This window comes from Tachyglossus aculeatus, chromosome 1 (assembly GCF_015852505.1).
Source record: "Tachyglossus aculeatus isolate mTacAcu1 chromosome 1, mTacAcu1.pri, whole genome shotgun sequence".
In the NCBI taxonomy this organism is placed as follows: Eukaryota; Metazoa; Chordata; class Mammalia; order Monotremata; family Tachyglossidae; genus Tachyglossus; species Tachyglossus aculeatus.
In genome coordinates, this window is record NC_052066.1 from 8,878,819 (window position 1) to 8,902,776 (window position 23,958).

Below are 23,958 nucleotides of genomic sequence, written 5' to 3' on the forward strand. Positions count from 1 at the left end.
GCTCTTCCCCCCTTCCCTGCCCCCACAGCACTTCATTCGTGAGCCCACTGTTGGGTAGGGACTGTCTCTATATGTTGCCAACTTGTACTTCCCAAGAGCTTAGTACACTGCTCTGCATCATCATCATCATCAATCGTATTTATTGAGCGCTTACTATGTGCAGAGCACTACAGTCCCTACCCAACAGTGGGCTCACAGTCTAAAAGGGGGAGACAGAGAACAAAATCAAACATACTAACAAAATAAAATAAATAGGATAGATATGTACAAGTAAAATAAATAGAGTAATAAATATGTACAAACATATATACATATATACAGGTGCTGTGGGGAAGGGAAGGAGGTAAGATGAGGGGATGGAGAGGGGGACGAGGGGGAGAGGAAGGAAGGGGCTCAGTCTGGGAAGTCCTCCTGGAGGAGGTGAGCTCTCAGCAGGGCCTTGAAGGGAGGAAGAGAGCTACCTTGGTGGATGGGCAGAGGGAGGCCATTCCAAGCCCGGGGGATGACGTGGGCCGGGGGTCGATGGCAGGACAGGCGAGAACGAGGTACAGTGAGGAGATTAGCGGCGGAGGAGCAGAGGGTGCGGGCTGGGCTGGAGAAGGACAGAAGGGAGGTGAGGTAGGAGGGGGCGAGGTGATGAAGAGACTGCACACAGTAAGCACTCAATAAATATGATTGATTGATTGATTGATTGATTCAATTGTATTTATTGAGCACTGACTGTGTGCAGAGCACTGTACTAAGCACTTGGGAAGTACAAGTTGGCAACATATAGAGATGGTCCCTACCCAACAGCAGGCTCACAGTCTAGAAGGGGCTCACAGTCTAGCACTTATGTATATAGTTATATATCTATAATTTTATTTATTTATATTGATGTCTGCTTGCTTTGATGTGTGTATATATATATATATCCATAATTCTATTTATTTATATTGATGCCTGTTTACTTGTTTTGAAGAGGAGAGGGAAGAGGTGGAAAGGAGGGGGAAAGGGGGAGAGAAGAGGGGGAAGAAGAGAGAGGAGAAGAGGTGGAAAGATGATGAGAAGGGAAGAAAAGAAAGGGGAGAAGAGAGAGAAGAGGTGGAAAGGGGGAGAAGGGGAGAGAAGAGTGAGGAGAAGAGGTGGAGAGGAGAGGGGAGAAGAAGAGGAGAGAGAAGAGGTGGAAAGGAGGGGGAAAGGGGGAGAGAAGAGGGGGAGAAGAGCGAGGAGAAGAGGTGGAAAGGAGGGGGAAGGGGGAGAGAAGAGAGGGGAGAAGAGAGTGGAGAAGAGGTGGAAAGATGATGAGAAGGGAAGAGAAGATGGGAGAAGAGATAGAAGAGGTGGAAAGGAGGGGGGAGAAGGGGAGAGAAGAGGGGGAGAAGAGCGAGGAGAAGAGGTGGAAAGGAGAGGGGAGAAGGAGGGGAGAGAGAAAAGGTGGAAAGGAGGGGGAAAGGGGGAGAGAAGAGGGGGAGAAGAGCGAGGAGAAGAGGTGGAAAGGAGGGGGAAAGGGGGAGAGAAGAGAGGGGAGAAGAGAGTGGAGAAGAGGTGGAAAGATGATGAGAAGGGAAGAGAAGATGGGAGAAGAGATAGAAGAGGTGGAAAGGAGGGGGGAGAAGGGGAGAGAAGAGGGGGAGAAGAGCAAGGAGAAGAGGTGGAGAGGAGAGGGGAGAAGAAGAGGAGAGAGAAGAGGTGGAAAGGAGGGGGAGAAGGGGAGAGAAGAGGGAGAAGCGAGGAGAAGAGGTGGAGAGGAGAGGGGAGAAGAAGAGAGAGAAGAGGTGGAAAAGGGGGGGGGAAGGGGAGAGAAGACGGGGGAGAAGAGGTGGAAAGATGATGAGAAGGGAAGGGAAGATGGGAGAAGAGAGAGAAGAGGTGGAAAGGAGCGGGGAGAAGGGGAGATAAGAGGGGGAGAAGAGCGAGGAGAAGAGGTGGGGAGGAGAGGGGAGAAGAAAAGGAGAGAGAAGAGGTGGAAAGGAGGGGGAAAGGGGGAGAAGAGGGGGAGAAGAGAGCGGAGAAGAGGTGGAAAGATATGAGAAGGGCAGAGAAGACGGGGAGAAGAGAGAGAAGAGGTGGAAAGGAGGGGGGAGAAAGGGACATAAGAGGGGGAGAAGAGCGAGGAGAAGAGGTGGGGAGGAGGGGGGAGAAGAAAAGGAGAGGGAAGAGGTGGAAAGGAGGGGGAAAGGGGGAGAGAAGAGGTGGAAAGATGATGAGAAGGGCAGAGAAGAGAGAAAAGAGGTGGAAAGGAGTGGGGAGAAAGGGAGATAAGAGGGGGAGAAGAGCGAGGAGAAAGGGGGAGAGGAGAGGGGAGAAGAAAAGGAGAGGGAAGAGGTGGAAAGGAGGGGGAAAGAGGGAGAGAAGAGGTGGAAAGATGATGAGAAGAGAGAAAAGCGGTGGAAAGGAGGGGGGAGAGGAAGAGGAGAGAGAGCGGCCTTGCAGCCCCGGGGCCAAGGCGAGGACGGCCCAATGGAGGCCCCGCTCCGCCCCCTCTCCACCTCCCCGCCGTGACCCTTGGCCGGGGCCGGGGGCCGAGGCCGGCCGGGGCCCGTCCGGACGGTCCATGGCGCTGCGGGGAGGAGCGGGGCTGCGGCGCGGGTGGGCGGGCCTGGGGGGCCCGGGGGGGGGCCCCCAACGCCTCCGCTCCTGGCCAGGGGTCGGGGGGCTCCGGCGGGCCGCTCGGGAGGCCGCCCCGGGGGACCCCCGCAGCTTGGAGGAGCTCCCGGGCCCCGGCCAGCTGCGCTTCTTCTTCCAGCTCTTCGTGCAGGGGTACGCGCTCCACTTACACCAGCTGCAGGTAATCAGCATCATCATCAATCCTATTTATTGAGCGCTTACTATGTGCCGAGCACCGTACTGAGCGCTTGGGAAATACAACTTGGCAACGCATAGAGACAGTCCCTACCCAACGGTGGGCTCACCGTCTAAAAGGGGGAGGCGGAGAACAAAACCAAACATACCAACAAAACAAAATAAATAGAATAGATATGTACAAGTAAAATAAATAGAGTAATAAATATGCACAAACATCTATACATATATACAGGTGCTGTGGGGAAGGGAAGGAGGTAAGATGGGGGGGATGGAGAGGGGGACGAGGGGGTAATTAAATAATGACAATCATAACGACGATTCATGCCGAGTGGCTCAGTGGAAAGAGCCCGGGCTTTGGAGTCAGAGGTCAGGGGTTCAAATCCCGGCGCCACCAGTTGTCAGCTGGGTGACTTCGGGCAAGTCCATTCATTCATTCAATCGTATTTGTTGAGCGCTTACTCATCATCATCTTCATCATCAATCGTATTTATTGAGCGCTTACTGTGTGCAGAGCACTGGACTACGTGCTTGGGAAGTCCAAGTTGGCAACATAATAATAATAATAATGGCATTTGTTAAGCGCTTACTATGTGCAAAGCACTGTTCTAAGCGCCGGGGAATTTACAAGGTGATCAAGTTGGCCCACGGGGGGCTCACAGTCTTAATCCCCATTTTACTGAGGAGGTCACTGAGGACCAGAGAAGTGAAGTGACTTGCCCTTTACAAGGTGATCAGGTTGTCAATCAATCAATCAATCGTATTTATTGAGCGCTTACTGTGTGCAGAGCACTGGGGCTCACGTGGGGCTCACAGTCTTAACCCCCATTTTACTGAGGAGGTCACTGAGGCCCAGAGAAGTGAAGTGACTTGCCCTTTACAAGGTGATCAGGTTGTCAATCAATCGTATTTATTGAGCGCTTACTGTGTGCAGAGCACTGGGGCTCACGTGGGGCTCACAGTCTTAATCCCCATTTTACAGAGGAGGTCACCGAGGCCCAGAGAAGTGAAGTGACTTGCCCAAAGTCACACAGCTGACCGGTGGCATAGTCGGGATCTGAACCGATGACCTCTGACTTCAAAGCCCGGGCTCTTTCCACTGAGCCATGCTGCTTCCCAAACAAAACATATTAACAAAATAAAAAAAAGTAGAATAAATATGTACAATCAATCAATCAATCGTACTTATTGAGCGCTTCCTGTGTTCAGAGCACTGTACTAAGCGCTTGGGAAGTACAAGTTGGAAACATATAGAGACAGTCCCTTCCCAACAGTGGGCTCACAGTCTAAAAAAGTAAAACTCTAAATAAATAGAGTAATAAATTGTTCTCTTTCTGCCCCTTCGAGACTGTGAGACCACTGTTGGGTAGGAATTGTCCCTATATGTTGCCAACTTGGACTTCCCAAGCGCTTAGTACAGTGCTCTGCACACAGGAAGCGCTCAATAAATACGATTGAATGAATATGTACAAATATATATACATATATACAGGTGCTGTGGGGAAGGGAAGGAGGGGGAGAGGAAGGAGGGGACTGAGTGTGGGAAGGCCTCCTGGAGGAGGTGAGCTCTCAGTAGGGCTTTGAAGGGAGGAAGAGAGCGAGCTTGGTGGATGTGCGGAGGGAGGGCATTTCGGGCCAGGGGGAGGACGTGGGCCGGGGGTCGACGGGTGCCAGCATTTGTTCAGTCGTATTTATTGAGCGCTTACTGTGTGCAGAGCACTGTACTAAGCGCTTGGGAAGTACAAGTTGGCAACATCTAGAGACAGTCCCTACCCAACAGCGGGCCCACAGTCTAGAAGCGGGCTCACAGTCTAAAATTAATAATGATAATAATGATGATGATTCATCCCTTCAATCGTATTGATTGAGCGCTTACTCTGTGCAGAGCACTGGACTAAGCGCTTGCTTAGTACGTCATGATGGTGGTATTTGTTAAGCGCTTACTGTGTGCCAAGCGCCGGTCTAAGGGTGGAGGGAAGATCTAAGGCCATCGAGAAGCAGCGTGGCTCAAGGGAAGGAGCCCGGGTTGGGAGTCAGAGGTCATGGGTTCTAATCTCGGCTCCGTCACATTCATTCATTCATTCATTCAATCGTGTTTATTGAGCGCCTACTGTGTGCCAGAGCACTGTACAAAGCGCTTGTGAAGTACAGTTTGGTAACATAAAGAGATCATTCAATCGTATTTGTTGAGCGCCTACTGTGTGCAGAGCACTGTACTAAGCGCTTGGGAAGTACAGGTTGGCAACATATAGAGACGGTCCCTGCCCAACAACAGGTCTGCTGGGTGACTTTGGACAAGTCGCTTCTCCTCTCCGGGCCTCAGTTTCCTCCTCTGGAAAATGGGAATAAAGACTGTGAGCCCCCTGTGGGACAACCTGATCACCTTGTATCCTCCCCAACGCTTAGAACAGTGCTTTGCACGTAGTAAGCACTTCGCAAATGCCATTATTATTATTGGGTGGTCCCACGTGGGGTTCTCAGTCTTCACCCCCATTTTACAGAGGAGGGAACTGAGGCCTGGAGAAGTGAATGAACTTGCCCAAGGTCACCCAGCAGACGAGTGGCGGGGGGAGGAGGGGCGGCGGTAGGGGCGAAAAAGGGGGGAAGGAGGGAGGGTCTTTGGGCCCAGCCTCACCCCCCTCTCAGGACCCCCCTCTTGGAACCTCCTTTCCAGGTCCTCTCTCTGGACCCTCCTCTCTGGACCCCCTCTCTGGGTCACCTCTCTGAGCCCCCTCTCCAGACCTCTTTTCCGGACCACCTCCCCTCCAGATCCCCTGTCTGAGCCTCCTCCCCGGGCCCCCTGTCTGGACCCCCTCTCTGGGTCCCCTCTCCGGGTCCCCTCTCCAGACCAAGAGCTTAGTACAGTGCTCTGTACAGGGTAAGCGCTCAATAAATACGATTGAATGAATGAATGAATGACCCCCTCTCCCAACCCCTTCTCTAGGCCCTCTCTCTGGACCCCCCTCTCTCAATCCCCTGTCTGAGCCCCCTCCCCAAGCCCATCTGTCTGGACCCTCCTCTCTGGACCCCCTCTCTGAGCCCCCTCTCCAGACCTCCTTTCGGGACCACCCCCCTCCAGATCCCCTGTCTGAGCCCCCTCCCCGGGCCCCATGTCTGGACCCCCTCTCTGGGTCCCCTTTCCAGACCAAGAGCTTAGCACAGTGCTCTGTACAGGATAAGCGCTCAATAAATACGATTGAATGAATGAATGACTGACCCCCTATCCCAACCCCCTCTCTAGGCTCTCTCTCTGGACCCCCCTCTCTCAATCCCCTGTCTGAGCCCCCTCCCCAAGCCCCTCTGTCTGGACCCTCCTCTCTGGACCCCCTCTCTGAGCCCCCTCTCCAGACCTCCTTTTGGGACCACCCCCCTCCAGATCCCCTGTCTGAGCCCCCTCCCCGGGCCCCCTGTCTGGACCCCTTCTCTGGGTCCCCTCTCCAGACCAAGAGCTTAGCACAGTGCTCTGTACAGGGTAAGCGCTCAATAAATACGATTGATTGAATGAATGAATGACCCCCTCTCCCAACCCCTTCTCTAGGCCCTCTCTCTGGACCCCCCTCTCTCAATCCCCTGTCTGAGCCCCCTCCCCAAGCCCATCTGTCTGGACCCTCCTCTCTGGACCCCCTCTCCAGACCTCCTTTCCAGACCGCCCCCCTCCAGATCCCCTGTCTGAGCCCCCTCTCCGGGACCCCTGTCTGGACCCCCTCTCTGGGTCCCCTCTCCAGACCAAGAGCTTAGTACAGTGCTCTGTACAGGGTAAGCGCTCAATAAATACGATTGATTGAATGAATGAATGAATGAATGAATGAATGACCCCCTCTCCCAACCCCTTCTCTAGGCCCTCTCTCTGGACCCCCCTCTCTCAATCCCCTGTCTGAGCCCCCTCCCCAAGCCCATCTGTCTGGACCCTCCTCTCTGGACCCCCTCTCTGAGCCCCCTCTCCAGACCTCCTTTTGGGACCACCCCCCTCCAGATCCCCTGTCTGAGACTCCTCCCCGGGCCCCCTGTCTGGACCCCCTCTCTGGGTCCCCTCTCCAGACCAAGAGCTTAGTACAGTGCTCTGTACAGGGTAAGCGCTCAATAAATACGATTGAATGAATGAATGACTGACCCCCTCTCCCAACCCCCTCTCTAGGCCCTCTCTCTGGATCCCCCTCTCTCAATCCCCTGTCTGAGCCCCCTCCCCAAGCCCCTCTGTCTGGACCCTCTTCTCTGGACCCCCTCTCTGAGCCCCCTCTCCAGACCTCCTTTCTGGACCACCCCCCTCCAGATCCCCTGTCTGAGCCCCCTCCCCGGGCCCCCTGTCTGGACCCCCTCTCTAGGTCCCCTCTCCAGACCAAGAGCTTAGTACAGTGCTCTGTACAGGGTAAGCGCTCAATAAATACGATTGAATGAATGAATGACTGACCCCTTCTCCCAACCCCCTCTCTAGGCCCTCTCTCTGGACCCCCCCCCCCTTAATCCCCTGTCTGAGCCCCCTCCCCAAGCCCCTCTGTCTGGACCACCTCCCTGGGTCCCCTCTCCAGACCCCCTCTCCCAATCCCCTGTCTGAGCCCCCTCCCCAGGCCCCCTGTCTGGACTCGCACTCAGGGCCCCCTCTCTGGACTTTCATTCATTCAATTGTATTTATTGAGTGCTTACTGTGTGGAGAGCACTGTACTAAGCGCTTGGGAAGTACAAATCGGCAACATATAGAGACCAATCCCTGCCCAACAACGGGCTCACAGTCTAGAAGGGGGAGGCAGACAACAAAACAAAACAAGTAGAACAAGTAGACAGGTGTCAATACCATCAAAATAATAATAATAATAATAATAATGGCATTTATTAAGCGCTTACTATGTGCAGAGCACTGTTCTAAGCGCTGGGGAATTTACAAGGTGATCAGGTTGTCCCACGTGAGGCTCACAGTCTTCATCCCCATTTTACAGATGAGGGAACTGAGGCCCAGAGAAGTTAAGTGACTTGCCCAAAGTCACACAGTTGACAAGTGGTGGAACCGGGACTTGAACCCATGACCTCTGACTCCAAAGCCCGGGCTTTTTCCACTGAGCCACGCTGCTTCTCTATAGGATTATAGCTATATACACATCATTAATGAAATAGAGTAATAAAAATGTACAAATATAGACAAGTGCTGTGGGGAGGGGAAGGGCTCCGCCACATGTCTGCTGTGTCACCTTGGGCAAGTCACTTAACTTCTCTGAGCCTCAGTTACCTCATCTGTAAAATGGGGATTAAGACTGGGAGCCCCACATGGGACAACCTGATCACCTTGTATCCCCCCCAGTGCTTAGAACAGTGCTTTGCACATAGTAAGCGCTTAACAAATGCCATTATTATTAAGGGGGAAGGGCAGAGGGTGGGGGGACGATGGAGGGGGGAGGAGAAGGAGAGGAAAAAGGGGGGCTCAGTCTGGGAAGGCCTCCTGGAAGAGGTGAGCTGTCAGTAGGGCTTTGAAGAGAGGAAGAGAGCTAGTTTGGCCGATGTGAGGAGGGAGGACATTCAAGGACAGAGGTAGGACGTGGGCCGGGGGTCAGTGATGGGACAGGCGAGAACGAGGCCCAGTGAGGAGGTGAGCGGTGGCAGAGGAGCGGAGTGTGTGGGCTGTGATGAAGAAGGACAGAAGGGAGGTGAGGGAGGAGGGGGCGAGGGGATGGACAGCTTTATAAAGCCAATAATGAGGAGTTTTTGCTTCATTCAAAGGTTGACAGGCAACCACTGGAGATTTTTGAGGAAGGGAGTGACATGCCCAGAGTGTTTCTGTAGAAAGATAATCCGGGCAGCAGAGTGAAGTAGAGACTGAGGTGGGGAGAGACAGGAGGATGGGAGATCAGAGAGGAGGCTGATGCAGTCATCCAGTCCGGATAGGATGAGAGATTGAACCAGCAAGGTAGTCATCATCGTCATCATCAATCGTATTTATTGAGCGCTTACTATGTGCAGGGCACTGTACTAAGCGCTTGCGAAGTACAAATTGGCAACATATAGAGACAGTCCCTACCCAACAGTGGGCTCACAGTCTAAAAGGGGGAGACAGAGAACAAAACCAAACATACTAACAAAATAAAATAAATAGAATAGATATGTACAAGTTAAATAAATAAATAAATAAATAGAGTAATAAATATGTACAAACATATATACATATATACAGGTGCTGTGGGGAAGGGAAGGAGGTAAGATGGGGGGGATGGAGAGGGGGACGAGGGGGAGAGGAAGGAAGGGGCTCAGTCTGGAAAGGCCTCCTGGAGGAGGTGAGCTCTCAGTAGGGCCTTGAAGGGAGGAAGAGAGCTAGCTTGTTTGGATGGAGAGGAAAGGGCCAATCTTGGCGATTTTGTGGAGGTGAGACCGGCAGGTTTTGGTGACACATTGGATGTGTAGGGTGAATTCATTCATTCAATTGTATTTATTGAGCGTTTACTGTTTGCAGAGTACTGTATTAAAACGGGCTCAGAGAGCGAAGTCCGGAATGACACCAAGGTTGCGGGCTTGTGAGACGGGAAGGATGTTAGTGCCATCTACAGTGATGGGAAAGTCAGGGAGAGGACAGGATTTGGGAGGGAAGATAAGGAGTCCTATCCAGACCCTCTCCAGACCCCCCTGTCTGGCCCTCCTCTCTGGACCCCCTCTCCGGACCCTCTCTCCCGTACCTTTCCAGGTCCTCTCTCTGAACCCACTCTCCCGACCCCCTCTCTAGGCCCCTCTTTAGAGAAGCAGCGTGGCTCAGTGGTAAGAGCCCGGGCTTGGGAGTCAGGGGATGTGGGTTCTAATCCCGGCTCTGCCGCTTATCAGCTGTGTGACTTTGGGCAAGCCACTCAACTTCTCTGTGCCTCAGTTACCTCATCTGCAAAATGGGGATTAAGACCGTGAGCCCCACATAGAACAACCCAATTACCCTGTATCTGCCCCAGTGCTTAGAACAGTGAAAGTGCACATAGTAAGCGCTTAACAAATACCATCATTATTATTGTTGTTATTATTATTTAGGCCCCCTTTCCAGCAGCAGCAGCTGAAGCTGACTGAGCCCCCTTTTTCCTCTTCTCCTCCCCATCCCCCCAACCCTACCTCCTTCCCCTCCCCACAGCACCTGTATATATGTACAGATTTATTACTCTATTTTACTTGTACTTATTTATTATTCTATTTTGCTAATGATGTGCATTTAGCTTTAATTCTATTTGTTCTAACGACTTGACACCAGTCCACATGTTTTGTTTTGTTGTCCATCTCCCCCTTCTAGACTGTGAGCCCATTGTTGGGAAGGGACCGTCTCTATATGTTGCCAATTTGGACTTCCTAAGCCCTTAGTACAGTGCTCTGCATACAGTAAGTGCTCAGTAAATACGATTGAATGAATGAATGAAGCAGAGTCCCAGGGGAACCCCAGATTACTGGCAGCGGGGAGGAGCCCTTACAAGAGAGACCCCTCTCTGAAGCACATCGAGCCTGGGAGAAGCATTCCCCTTCCCCCCACACATCCCCAAAGGCCTGCCGCCTCTCAGAGGTCTGCTCAGCAAGGCTGTGGGATTGAATAGAGAAAGGGACAGAGAGACACATACACAAAGACAGAGAGAGATGGAGAGAAATTGAGGGAGAGGTGGTAGGAAATTGAAGGAGAGATGGAGAGAGATTGAGGGAGAGATGGGGAGAAATTGAGGGAGGGATGGGGAGAAATTGAGGGAGGGATGGGGATAAATTGAGGGAGGGATGGGGAGAAATTGAAGGAGAGATGGAGAGAGATTAAGAGAGAGATGGAGAGAAATTGAGGGAGGGATGGTGAGAAATTGAAGGAGAGATGGAGAGAGCGTAAGGGAGAGATGGTGAGAGATTAAGGGAGGGATGGTGAGAAATTGAAGGAGAGATGGAGAGAGGTTAAGGGAGAGATGGTGAGAGATTGAGGGAGGGATGGTGAGAAATTGAAGGAGAGATGTAGAGAGATTGAGAGAGATGGAGAGAAATTGAGGGAGGGATGGTGAGAAATTGAAGGAGAGATGGAGAGAGATTAAGAGAGAGGTGGAGAGAAATTGAGGGAGAGGTGGAGAGAAATTGAGGGAGAGATGGTGAGAAATTGAAGGAGAGATGGAGAGAGATTAAGGGAGAGATGGTGAGAGATTGAGGGAGGGATGGTGAGAAATTGAAGGAGAGATGGAGGGGGATTAAGAGAGAGATGGAGAAAAACTGAGGGAGGGATGGTGAGAAATTGAAGGAGAGATGGAGAGAGATTAAGGGAGAGATGGTGAGAGATTGAGGCAGGGATGGTGAAAAATTGAAGGAGAGATGGAGGGGGATTAAGAGAGAGATGGAGAGAAACTGAGAGAGATGGTGAGAAATTGTAGGAGAGATGGAGAGAGATTAAGGGAGAGATGGTGAGAGATTGAGGGAGGGATGGTGAGAAATTGAAGGAGAGATGGAGAGAGTTTAAGGGAGAGATGGTGAGAGATTGAGGGAGGGATGGTGAGAAATTGAAGGAGAGATGGAGAGAGATTAAGAGAGAGATGGAGAGAAATTGAGGGAGGGATGGTGAGAAATTGAAGGAGAGATGGAGGGGGATTAAGAGAGAGATGGAGAGAAACTGAGGGAGGGGTGGTGAGAAATTGAAGGAGAGATGGAGAGAGATTAAGGGAGAGATGGTGAGAGATTGAGGGAGGGATGGTGAGAAATTGAAGGAGAGATGGAGAGAGATTAAGAGAGAGGTGGAGAGAAATTGAGGGAGAGATGGTGAGAAATTGAAGGAGAGATGGAGAGAGCTTAAGGGAGAGGTGGTGAGAGCTGGGAAACGAGAAGGAGGGAGAGACAGGAGAGATGGAGAGGGAGAGAGAGAGAGCTGAAAAGAAACCTAGAGAAACACAGAGACAGAAAGAGGAGAGATGGAGAGGGAGAGAGGTGGAGAAGGAGCGAGAAGGAGATGGAGAGAGATTGAGGAGGAGATGGAGAGAGGTGGGCAGAAAGAGAGAGGGGGAAAGCTAGAACAGGAAGCCAAATGTCTGTTCCCTTCTAGATGTGTGAAGTGGGAAGAAGGGGAGGAAAGCTCTGTCATCAACTGGGGGCGGGTGTGTGTGTGTGTGTGTGTGTGTGTGTGTGTGTGTGTGTGTGTGTGTGTGTGTGTGTGTGTGTGTGTGTGTGTGTGTGTGTGTGTGTGTGTGTGTGTGTGTGTGTGTGTGTAAAGGTGACAGGGTCAGATATTCCATGTTGACCAAAGCCCGTGAGCATTTCAGCGCTCAAAACAGTGCTTGGCACATAGTAAGCGCTTAACAAATACCCTTATTATTATTATTATTCTTCCCTCTGAATGTGATGGACCCTGGCCCTGCCCTTCGTAGCCCCCACTAGGCAGTGATGGTGGGGGCGCCTAGTACAGCAGCAGGAGCAGCTGCCTCAGAGATGGCAGAGGACAGTGAACTGGGAGCCCACTACGGTACGGATGAGGAAGGAAACTGTTAACTCTAGACTGTCAGCTCGTTGTGGGCAGGGGATGTGTCTGTTTACTGTTGTATTGTCCTCTCCCAAGCGCTTAGTCCAGTGCTCTGTGCACAATAAGTGCTCAATAAATACTATTGAATAAATGAATGAATGGAGGGACTGATGGTAGGCTGGAGCTGGGTGACGGTAGTGGAAGTTTGGAAGAGAAGCAGGGTGATTCTGTGGAAAGAGCCTGGGCTTTGGAGTCAAAGGTCATGGGTTCAAATCCCGGCTCTGCCACTTTTCAGCTGTGTGACTTTGGGCAAGTCACTTAACTTCTCTGGGCCTCCGTGACCTCATCTGTAAAAATGGGGATTAAAACTGTGAGCCCCCCATGGGACAACCTGATCACCTTGTAACCTCCCCAGCTCTTAAAAAAGTGCTATGCACATAGTAAGCACTTTATAAATGCCATCATTATTATTATTATCCCCCTCCCCACCCCATAGCACTTGTGTAGATGTGTACATATCTATAATTCTATTTATTTATATTAATGCCTATTTTCTTGTTTTGGTGTGTATATGTATCTATAATTCTGTTGATTGCTATTGATGCCTGTTTCCTTGTTTTGATGTCTGTCTCCCCCCTTCTAGACTGTGAGCCCATTGTGGGCAGAGATTGTCTCCCTTTGCTGCTGAACTGTACTTTCCAAGCATTTAGTCCAGTGCTCTGCACACAGTAAGCGCTCAGTAAATACGATTGATTGAACGAATGAAAATGAAAAAGTCCCAGATTGCAAGCCAAAGAGGGAGCCAAAGTGGATCACATGACCTAAAACCAAAAGAAGCAGCGTGGCCTAATGGGTAGAACCCATGCGTGGGAGTCAGAGGACCTGGGAACTAATCCCGGCTCTGCTACTTGTCTGCTGTGTGACCTTGGGCGAGTCACCTCACTTCATTCATTGTAGGTAGATATGAGTTAATCAGCTTGGACACAGTACCTGAACTACAGGGGGCTCACACTCTTATCCCCATTTCACAGATGAGGCAACTGAGGCACAGTGAATAATAATAATAATAAAAATAATGGCATTTATTAAGCGATTATTATGTGCAAAGCACTGTTCTAATAATAATAATAATGATGGCATTTATTAAGCGCTTACTATGTGCAAAGCGCTGGAGAGGTTACAAGGTGATCAGGTTGTCCCATGTGGGGCTCACAGTCTTAATCCCCATTTTACAGATGAGGTAACAAGCACAGAGAAGTTAAGTGACCGGCCCAAAGTAACACAGCTGACAAGCGGTGGAGCTGGGATTTGAACCCGTGACCTCTGACTCCAAAGGCCGTGGTCTTTCCACTGAGCCACGCTGCTTCTCTAATTGCTGGGGAGGTTACGAGGTGATAAGGTTGTCCCACAGGGGGCTCACAGTCTTAATCCCCCTTTTATAGATGCCCAGAGAAGTGAAGTGACTTGCCCGAAGTCACACAGCTGACAAGTGGCAGAGGCGGGATTTGAACCCATGACCTCTGACTCCAGAGCCCGGGCTCTTGCCACTGAGCCATGCTGCTTTCCTAAGCAGCGTCCCCACGTGGGACAACCTGATTATCTTGTATCTACCCAAGAAGCAGTGTGGCTCAGTGGAAAGAGCCCGGGCTTGGGAGTCAAAGGTCATGTGTTCTAATCCCGGCTCCACCACTTGTCAGCTGTGTGACTTTGGGCAAGTCACTTCACTTCTCTGTGCCTCAGTTCCCGCATCTGTAAAATGGGGATTAAGATTGTGAACCCCAAGTGGGACAACCTGATCACCTTGTATCCTCCCAGTGCTTAGAACAGTGCTTAAGTAAGCGCTTAACCAATACCATCAAAAAAAGTGCTTGGCACACAGTAAGTGCTTAACAAATACCATAATTAATATTATTATTATTAGATACAAGATAATCAGGAAGGACACAGTCCCTCTCCCACATGGGGCTGACCATCCAAGTAGGAGGCAGAACAGGGATAGACTTCCCATTTTACAGATGAGAAAACCGAGGACCAGAGAAGTGAAGTGACGCACCCAACGTCTCTCAGCAGGCAAGTGGCAGAACCGGGATGAGAATCCAGGTCCTCCTGGTTCCCAGGCCCCGGGCTCTTTCCACTAGGCCATGGTGCTTTAATAGCTTTAATGAATAATAATAATTATTATTAGGACAATAATAATTATTAGGACAATAATAGGACAGTCCCTGCCCTAGCACTTAATTAATAATAATTATTATCGTTATTATTATAGTATTAAGCACTTACTATGTGCCAAGCACTGTTCTAAGCACTGGGGTAGATACAAGGTCATCAGCTTGTCCCACATGGGGCTTCCAGTCTTAATTCCCATTTTACAGATGAGGGAACTGAGGCACAGAGAAGTTAAGTGGCTCGCCCAAAGTCACCCAGCTGGTAAGTGGCGGTGCCGGGATTAGAACCCACATCCTCCGACTCCCAAGCCCGGGCTCTTTCCGCTAAACCGCGCTGCTATCTACGTAAATGCTAACGGTGGCTGTTGAGATGTCAGGATTGGGGGAAATTAATCAGAGACTGCTTCCTGGAGGAGGTGGGTTTTGAAGCAGCATGGTCTAGTGGAAAGAGCCCGGGATTGGGACTCAGAGGACCTGGGATAATAATAATAATAATAATAATAATAATAATAATAATAATAATAATAATGGCATTTGTTAAGCGCTTACTATGAGCAAAGCACTGTTCTAAGCGCTGGAGGGGGATACAAGGTGATCAGGTTGTCCCATGTGGGGCTCACAGTCTTACTCCCCATTTTACAGATGAGGTAACTGAGGCACAGAGAAGTTAAGTGACTTGCCCAAGGTCACACAGCTGACAATCGGTAGAGTCGGGATTTGAACCCATGACCTCTGATTCCCAAACTCGTGCTCTTTCCATTGAGCCACAGTAATCCTAATTCTAGGGTTCTAATCCTAACTCTGAAATCTACCTGCTGTGGGCTCTTGGGCAAGGGACTACATTTCCCTGGGCTTCAGTTTCCTCATATGTAAAATGGGGATTCACTTCTAGCCATCCTAGTGCTTAGTACAGTGCCTGGCACGTAGTAAGTGCTTAACAAATACACCGGTTATTATTATTATTATTATCAATGCCTGTTCTCCCTCTTACTTAAAATGGTGAGCCCCGTGTGGAACAGAGACTATATCTTTCCTGATGATCTTGTATAGGAAGCAGCATGGCACAGAGGAGAGGGCCCAAACTTGGGAGTCACGGGTCATGGGTTCTAATCCCGGCCCTGCCACTTCTCCTGTGTGACTTTGGGCAAGGCACTTCACTTCTCTAGGCCTCAATTCCTTCATCTGGAAAAACGGGATTAAGACTGTGAGCCTCATCTGAGACAACGTGATAACCTGGTATCTACCCCAGCACTAGAGCAGTGCTTGGCACATAGTAAATGCTTAACAAATACCATTTTTATTATTATCTATCCCAGTGCTTAATACACAGCTTGACATATAGTACTCCACTCATTCATTCATTCATTCATTCATTCAATCGTATTTATTGAGCGCTTACTGTCATTCAGTTGTATTTGTTGAGCACTTACTTTGTGCAGAGCACTGGACTCAGCGCTTGGAAAGTACAATTCAGCAATAAAGAGAGACAATCCCTGCCCACACCGGGCTTACAGTCTAGAAGGGGGAAGACATCATCAATTGTATTTATTGAGTGCTTACTGTGTGCAGAGCACTGTACTAAGACAGACATCAAAACAATACATCGAGTGCTTAGTACAATGCTCTGCACACAGTAAGCGCTCAATAAATACGATTGAATGAATGAACAATAAACAGATACATTCCCTGCCCTAGCTCTTAATTCATGCCACAATTATTTAGTTGGGATGGGCTACTGTTTAGCAAATTTGAAGGGAAACGGAATGATACAAAGGGGAATTGTCCAGGTTTTGGTTTTTTTTTGAATGGTTTTTCTTAAGCAGCTTGAGGCTCAGTGGAAAGAGCCCGGGCTTTGGAGTCAGAGTTCATGGGTTCAAATCCCGGATCCGCCAACTGTCAGCTGTGTGACTTTGGGCAAGTCACTTCACTTCTCTGTGCCTCAGTTACCGCACCTGTAAAATGGGGATTAAAACTCTGAGGCCCCTGTGGGACAACCTGATCACCTTGTAACCTTCCCAGAGCTTAGAACAGTGCTTTTCACATAGTAAGCGCTTAACAAATACTATCATCATCATTATCGGGCTTTGGAGTCAGAGGTCATGGGTTCAAATCCCAGAGCCACCAACTGTCAGCTGTGTGACTTTGGGCAAGTCACTTAACTTCTCTGTGCCTCAGTTACCTCATCTGTAAAATGGAGATTAAAACTGTGAGGCCCCCGTGGGACAACCTGATCACCTTGTAACCTCCCCAGCGCTTAGAACAGTGCTTTGCACATAGTAAGCGCTTAATAAATGTCATCATCATTATTATTATTATTATTATTATTATTATTATTATTAAGCGCTTACTATGTGCCAGGCACTGTTCTAAGCACTGGACTAGACAGAATGCTTAAGGCCAGTGCTCTGCACCCAGTACAGGCTCAATAAATGCGATTGAATGAAAGTGAATCAGGTTGGACACAGTCCCTGTCCCACACAGGACTCACAGTCTTAATCCCCATTATTATTATTCATTATTCAGTCATATTTATTAAGCACTTACTGTGTGCAGAGCACTGTACTAAGCGCTTCGGAAGTACAAGCTGTCAACATATAGAGACGGTCCCTACCCAACAGTGGGCTCACAGTCTAGAAGGGGGAGACAGAGAACAAAACAGAGGAGGTCACTGAGGCACAGAAAAGTTAAGTGACTTGCTCGAAGTTACATAGCAGGCTGGTGGTGGAGCGGGATTAGAACCCGGGTCCTTCAGTCTCCCAGGCCTGTGCTCTATCCAATGGGCCATGCCGCTTTCTCTGCTGTTCTAAAACGTTCTTCGAAGTGAACAGGTTAGGGTCACTGGGCTGAATCGAAGAACGTCTTGTCCTGTCTTCTGTTGGCAAGTCGTGTCCGACCCATAGCGACTCCAAGGATACATCTTCCGCAGAACGTTCCACTCTCATCATCATCATCAATCATATTTATTGAGCGCTTACTATGTGCAGAGCACTGTACTAAGCGCTTGGGAAGTACAAATTGGCAACATATAGAGACAGTCCCTACCCAACAGTGGGCTCACAGTCTAAAAGGGGGAGACAGAGAACAAAACCAAACATACTAACAAAATAAAATAAATAGAATAGATATGTACAGGTAAAATAAATAAATAAATAAATAGGGTAATAAATATATACAAACATATATACATATATACAGGTGCTGTGGGGAAGGGAAGGAGGTAAGATGGGGGGGATGGAGAGGGGGACGAGGGGGAGAGGAAGGAAGGGGCTCAGTCTGGGAAGGCCTCCTGGAGGAGGTGAGCTCTCAGTAGGGCCTCTCCATCTGCCATCGTTCCGGTAGCGGATCCCCAGAGTTTTCTTGGGAAAAATCCGGAAGTGGTTGACCATCGCCTTCTTAATAATAATAATAATAATAATTATAATGATTACGGTATTTGTTATGTGCTTAACTATGTGCCAGGCACTGTACTAAGTGCTACTAAGCCAAGCAGATCAGGTTGGCCCCAGTCCCTGTCCCACGTGGGGCTCACAGTCTCAATCTCCATTTTCCAACTGAGAGAAGCAGCGTGGCTTAGTGGGAACAAAACAGGTTTGGGAGTCAGAGGTCGTGGGTTCTAATCCTGGCTCCGCCACTTGTCAGCTGGGTGACTTTGGGCAAGTCAGTTCACTTCTCTGGGCCTCAGTTCCCTCATCTGTCAAATGGGGATGAAAACTGTGAGTCCCACATGGGACAACCTGATCAATCAATCGTATTTATTGAGCGCTTACTGTGTGCAGAGCACTGTACTAAGCACTTGGGAAGTACAAGTTGGCAACATATAGAGACAGTCTCTACCCAACAGTGGGCTCACAGTCTAGATGACCTTGTATCTACCCAAGTAGGTACATGTCCAAGACTGAACTCCTTGTCTTCCCTCCCAAACCCTGCTCTCTCCCTGACTTTCCCATCTCTGTTGACGGCACTACCATCCTTCCCATCTCACAAGCCCGCAACCTTGGTGTCATCCTCGACTCCGCTCTCTCATTCACCCCTCACATCCAAGCCGTCTCCAAAACCTGCTGGTCTCAGCTCCGCAACATTGCCAAGATCCGCCCTTTCCTCTCCATCCACACCGCTACCCTTCTCGTTCAAGCTGTCATCCTATCCCGTCTGGACTACTGCATCAGCCTTCTCTCTGATCTCCCATCCTCGTGTCTCTCCCCACTTCAATCCATACTTCATGCCACTGCCCGGATTGTCTTTGTCCAGAAACGCTCTGGGAATGTTACTCCCCTCCTCGAAAATCTCCGGTGGCTACCAATCAGTCTGCGCATCAGGCAGAAACTCCTCACCCTGGGCTTCAGGGCTGTCCATCCCCTCGCCCCCTCCTACCTCACCTCCCTTCTGTCCTTCTCCAGCCCAGCCCACACTCTCCGCTCCTCTGCCGCTAATCTCCTCACCGTTAGGCCTTGTTCTCGCCTGTCCCGCCATTGACCCCTGGCCCACGTCATCCCCCGGCCTGGAATGCCCTCCCTCTGCCCATCCGACAAGCTCGCTCTCTTCCTCCCTTCAAGGCCCTACTGAGAGCTCACCTCCTCCAGGAGGCCTTCCCAGACTGAGCCCCTTCCTTCCTCTCCCCCTCGTCCCCCTCTCCATCCCCACCATCTTACCTCCTTCCCTTCCCCACAGCACCTGTTTATATGTATATATGTTTGTACATATTTGTTACCTATTTATTTATTTATTTATTTAACTTGTACATATCTATTCTATTTATTCTATTTTGTTAGTATGTTTGGTTTTGTTCTCTGTCTCCCCCTTTTAGACTGTGAGCCCACTGTTGGGTAGGGACTGTCTCTATATCTTGCCAACTTGTACTTCCCAAGCGCTTAGTACAGTGCTCTGCACACAGTAAGCGCTCAATAAATACGATTGATGATGATGATACCCCAGCGCTTAGACAGTGCTTGGCATATAGTAAGTGCTTAACAAATACCATGATGATGATGATGAGGTAACTGAGGCCCAGAGAAGTGAAGTGCCTTGCCCAAGGTCACACAGCAGACAGATGGCGGAGCTGGGATTAGAATTCATGACCTTCTGGCTCCCAAGCCCGTGCCCTATCTACTATGCACGGTCAACTCGAGTCTCCACCCTCGACTATCTCCTGTGCCACCGCTGCCCAGCCCCTTCCTTCCTCTCCCCCTCGCCCCCCTCTCCATCCCCCCCATCTTACCTCCTTCCCTTCCCCACAGCACCCGTATATATGTATATATGTTTGTACATATTTATTACTCTATTTATTTATTTTACTTGTACCTATCTATTCTATTTATTTTATTTTGTTAGTACGTTCGGTTTTGTTCTCTGTCTCCCCCTTCTAGACTGTGAGCCCGCTGTTGGGTAGGGACTGTCTCTAGATGTTGCCAGCTTGTACTTCCCAAGCGCTCTGCACACAGTAAGCGCTCAATAAATACGATTGATTGATTGATTAGCAGGGGAGTTTTGACTTATAGCAGATGGCCTGACACTCCCTAGCTACTGCCCACGCTAGGAATGGCATAGACAGGCCTCTGCTTGGCTCTCCCTCCCGTAGCCGACACTGATAGAGCCCCGGAAACTCACCAGGTGCCTTCCTGAGTGGAGTGAAGAAAGTGCACAACATATTTTAGACTAAATCAGTCAACCAGCCGCAATTAGTTTGCCAAGATCTCCTTTCCGTCGGCTTTAAAGCCCGCAGTCGGCTCTCCCTTTCCCAGCCCACCTCCCAGCTTTCCCACTCCAGCCGTGACCCTTCAATCAATCGATCAATCAATCAATCGTATTTATTGAGCGCTTACTGTGTGCTGAGCACTGTACTAAGTGCTTGGGAAGTACAAGTTGGCAACATATAGAGACAGCCCCTACGCAACAGTGGGCTCACAGTCTAAAAGGGGGAGACAGAGAACAAAACCAAACATACTAACAAAATAAAATGAATAGAATAGATATGTACAAGTAAAATAAATAAATAGAGTAATAAATATGTACAAACATATATACATATATACAGTATATGTACATACTCCAGCTTCCTCACCGCGCCCCGATCTCGTCTGCCTGTCCGCCGACCCCTTTTCCCCATCCTCCCCCTGGCCTGAAACTCCCTCTCCCGTCTCTGCCTCATCAGTCACTCAGAGAATCAATCAATCAATCAATCAATCGTATTTATTGAGCGCTTTCTGTGTGCAGAGCACTGTACTAAGCGCTTTGGAAGTACAAGTTGGCAAGTGAAGTGACTCCTGCAAGGTCACACCGCAGACGAACGGCGGAGTCGGTTTTATGTATATATGTTTGTACATATTTTTTACTCTATTTATTTATTTATTTTATTTGTACATATCTATTCTATTTATTGTATTTTGTTAGTGTGTTTGGTTTTGTTCTCTGTCTCCCCCTTTTAGACTGTGAGCCCACTGTTGGGTAGGGACTGTCTCTATATGTTGCCAATTTGTACTTCCCAAGCGCTTAGTACGGTGCTCTGCACATAGTAAGTGCTCAATAAATATGATTGATGATGATGATGATGCTGAGAACCCAGGCCCTTCGGACTGCCGGCCCGGGTTCCTATCCGCTTGGCCACGCTGTCCGACGAGGCCTCTTCCCACCAATCATCCAATCAATCAATCAATTGTATTTATTGAGCGCTTACTGTGTGCAGAGCACTGTACTAAGCACTTGGGAAGTACAAGTTGGCAACATATAGAGACAGTCCCTACCCAACAGTGGGCTCACAGTCTAAAAGACTTCCCACCACCCACGGAAGCCCCACTCTCCCCGTCTTGGGATTCGGAGGTCCTGGGTTCTAAACCCAGCTCCGCCACTTGTCTGCTGTGTGACTTTGGCCGAGTCACGTAACTTCTCTGGGCCTCAGTTGCCTCATCTGTCAAATGGGGATAAAGACTGTAAGCCCCACGCAGCACAACCCAATAATAATAATGATGGCATTTATTAAACGCTTACTAATAAGCACTGGAGAGGTAGCAAGGTGATCAGGTTGTCCCACGGGGGGCTCGCAGTCTTCATCCCCATTTTACAGATGAGGTAACTGAGGCCCAGAGAAGTTCTGTGACATCACTGACAATTAGGGGAGCTGGGATTTGAACCCATGACCTCTGACTCCAAACCCCGGGCTCTTTCCACTGAGCCACACTGCCCGATGACCTTGTATCTACCCCAGCACTTAGAACTTGCCTGCTGAGGACGTTGGGCACGTCGCATCACTTCCCTGGGCCTCGGTTTTCGAAGCAGCGTGGCTCAGTGGAAAGAGCACGGGCTTTGGAGTCAGAGATCATGGGTTCCAATCCCGCCTCAGCCACTTGTCAGCTGTGTGACTTTGGGCAGGTCACTTAACTTCTCTGTGCCTCAGTTCCCTCATCTGTAAAATGGGGATTAAGACTGTGAGCCCCACATGGGACAACTTGATCACCTGGTAAACTCCCCAGCGCTTAGAACAGTGCTTTGCACATAGTAAGTGCTTAATAAATGCCATTATCATCATCATCATCTATAAAATGGGGAGTCAATCCCTGTTCTGCTTCCCACTTGGACGGTCAGCCCCAGGTGGGAGAGGGACTGTGTCCTCCCGATTACCTTGTATCTACTTCAGTGCTTAGCACAGTGCTTGGCCCATAGTAAGAGTTTAACAGATACCACAAGTATTTTGGGATTGGGCGCACCCTCCTCTTTGAGTAAAAGTGTTAACATGCAAAGTGTTCCACTGTGAGTTGAATTTATAGCCTGAGCATGTTCCCCTCGTATTTTGTGTGCATAAAATGGGGGACGTTCTGAGAACGCCAAGAAGTTGCAATTAGGGAAGCAGCATGGCTTAGTGGCCAGAGCGCGGGCTTAGGAGTCAGAGGTCACGGGTTCGAATCCCGACTCCGCCACTTATCAGCTGTGTGACTTTAGGCAAGTCACTTCCCTGGACCTCAGTTCCCTCATCTGTAAAATAGGGATGAAGACTGTGAGCCCCACGGGGGACAATCTGATTGCCTTGTATCTACCCCAGCGCTCAGAACAGTGCTTTGCACATAGTAAGCGCATACCAACATTATTATTATTATTATTATTTGCTACTTTCGCTAGCATCGGTTGTGTCTACTTTTGTCCTTCTGCTAACTAATCAAGGCAAGTGATTAGACTACCGTTGGGTAGGGACCGTCTCTATATGTTGCCAACTTGGACTTCCCAAGCTTTTAGTCCGGTGCTCTGCACACAGTAAGCGCTCAATAAATACGATTGAATGAATGAATCAAGCGCGTCGTAAGCGCTTAATCGATATGGTAGTCATCACCATCGCTCACTCACGCCCGGCCCCCTCGGCAGGTGGTGAGTAAGGCGCGCTTTGGGCCTCTGTGGCGGTCTCAGGCTGGGCCCTACGCGAATGTGAACTTGGCCAGCGCGGCCCTGGCCGAGGAGCTGCTTCGGCAGGAGGGTCGCTTCCCCATGCGCAGCGACATGGCCCTCTGGAAGGAGCATCGCGACTCCCGCGGCCTGGCCTACGGGCCCTTCACCGAGTGAGTCCCCCGGGAACTGGAGGGAAGGGAGGGGATGGGGGTGCTGAGGAGCTGGGAGTCGGGAATGGGGGGCTCCGGGGGGAGAGGGGGCTCTGCAGGGAGATGGAGACAACATCAATCAATCAATCGTATTTATTGAGCGCTTACTTTGTGCAGAGCACTGCACTAAGCACTTGGGAAGTCCAAGGTGGCAACATATAGAGACAGTCCCTACCCAACAGCGGGCTCACAGTCTAGAAGGGGGAGACAGAGAACAAAACCGAACATACTAACAAAATAAAATAGAATAGATAGGTACAAGTAAAATAAATAAATAAATAGAGTAATCATCATCAGTCGTATTTATTGAGCGCTTACTGTGTGCAGAGCACTGCACTAAGCACTTGGGAAGGCCAAGGTGGCAACATATAGAGACAGTCCCTACCCAACAGCAGGCTCACAGTCTAGAAGGGGGAGACAGAGAACAAAACCGAACATACTAACAAAATAAAATAGAATAGATAGGTACAAGTAAAATAAATAAATAAATAGAGTAATCATCATCAATCGTATTCTCAACATATAGAGACAGTCCCCACACAACAGCGGGCTCACAGTCTAGAAGGGGGAGACAGAGAACAAAACCGAACATACTAACAAAATAAAATAAATAGAATAGATAGGTACAAGTAAAATAAATAAATAAATAGAGTAATCATCATCAATCGTATTTATTGAGCGCTTACTGTGTGCAGAGCACTGCACTAAGCACTTGGGAAGTCCAAGAGGGCAACATATAGAGACAGTCCCTATCCAACAGCGGGCTCACAGTCTAGAAGGGGGAGACAGAGAACAAAACCGAACATACTAACAAAATAAAATAAATAGAATAGATAGGTACAAGTAAAATAAATAAATAAATAGAGTAATCATCATCAATCGTATTTATTGAGCGCTTACTGTGTGCAGAGCACTGCACTAAGCACTTGGGAAGTCCAAGAGGGCAACATATAGAGACAGTCCCTACCCAACAGCGGGCTCACAGTCTAGAAGGGGGAGACAGAGAACAAAACCG

The 23,958-nt window shown here is 49.5% G+C and overlaps 1 protein-coding gene across 1 annotated transcript in view; it reads left to right on the top strand.

Moving 5' to 3' along the window:
* The first annotated feature begins 2,536 nt into the window (after positions 1 to 2,536).
* LOC119926167 (sterol 26-hydroxylase, mitochondrial) overlaps positions 2,537 to 23,958 on the top strand; it is a 65,543-nt gene continuing 44,121 nt past the window's right edge. The window contains exons 1-2 of the mRNA XM_038744465.1: positions 2,537 to 2,770; positions 22,714 to 22,904. Of these exons, the coding sequence (XP_038600393.1) occupies positions 2,537 to 2,770; positions 22,714 to 22,904 (425 nt within the window). The remainder of the gene's footprint in view (positions 2,771 to 22,713; positions 22,905 to 23,958) is intronic.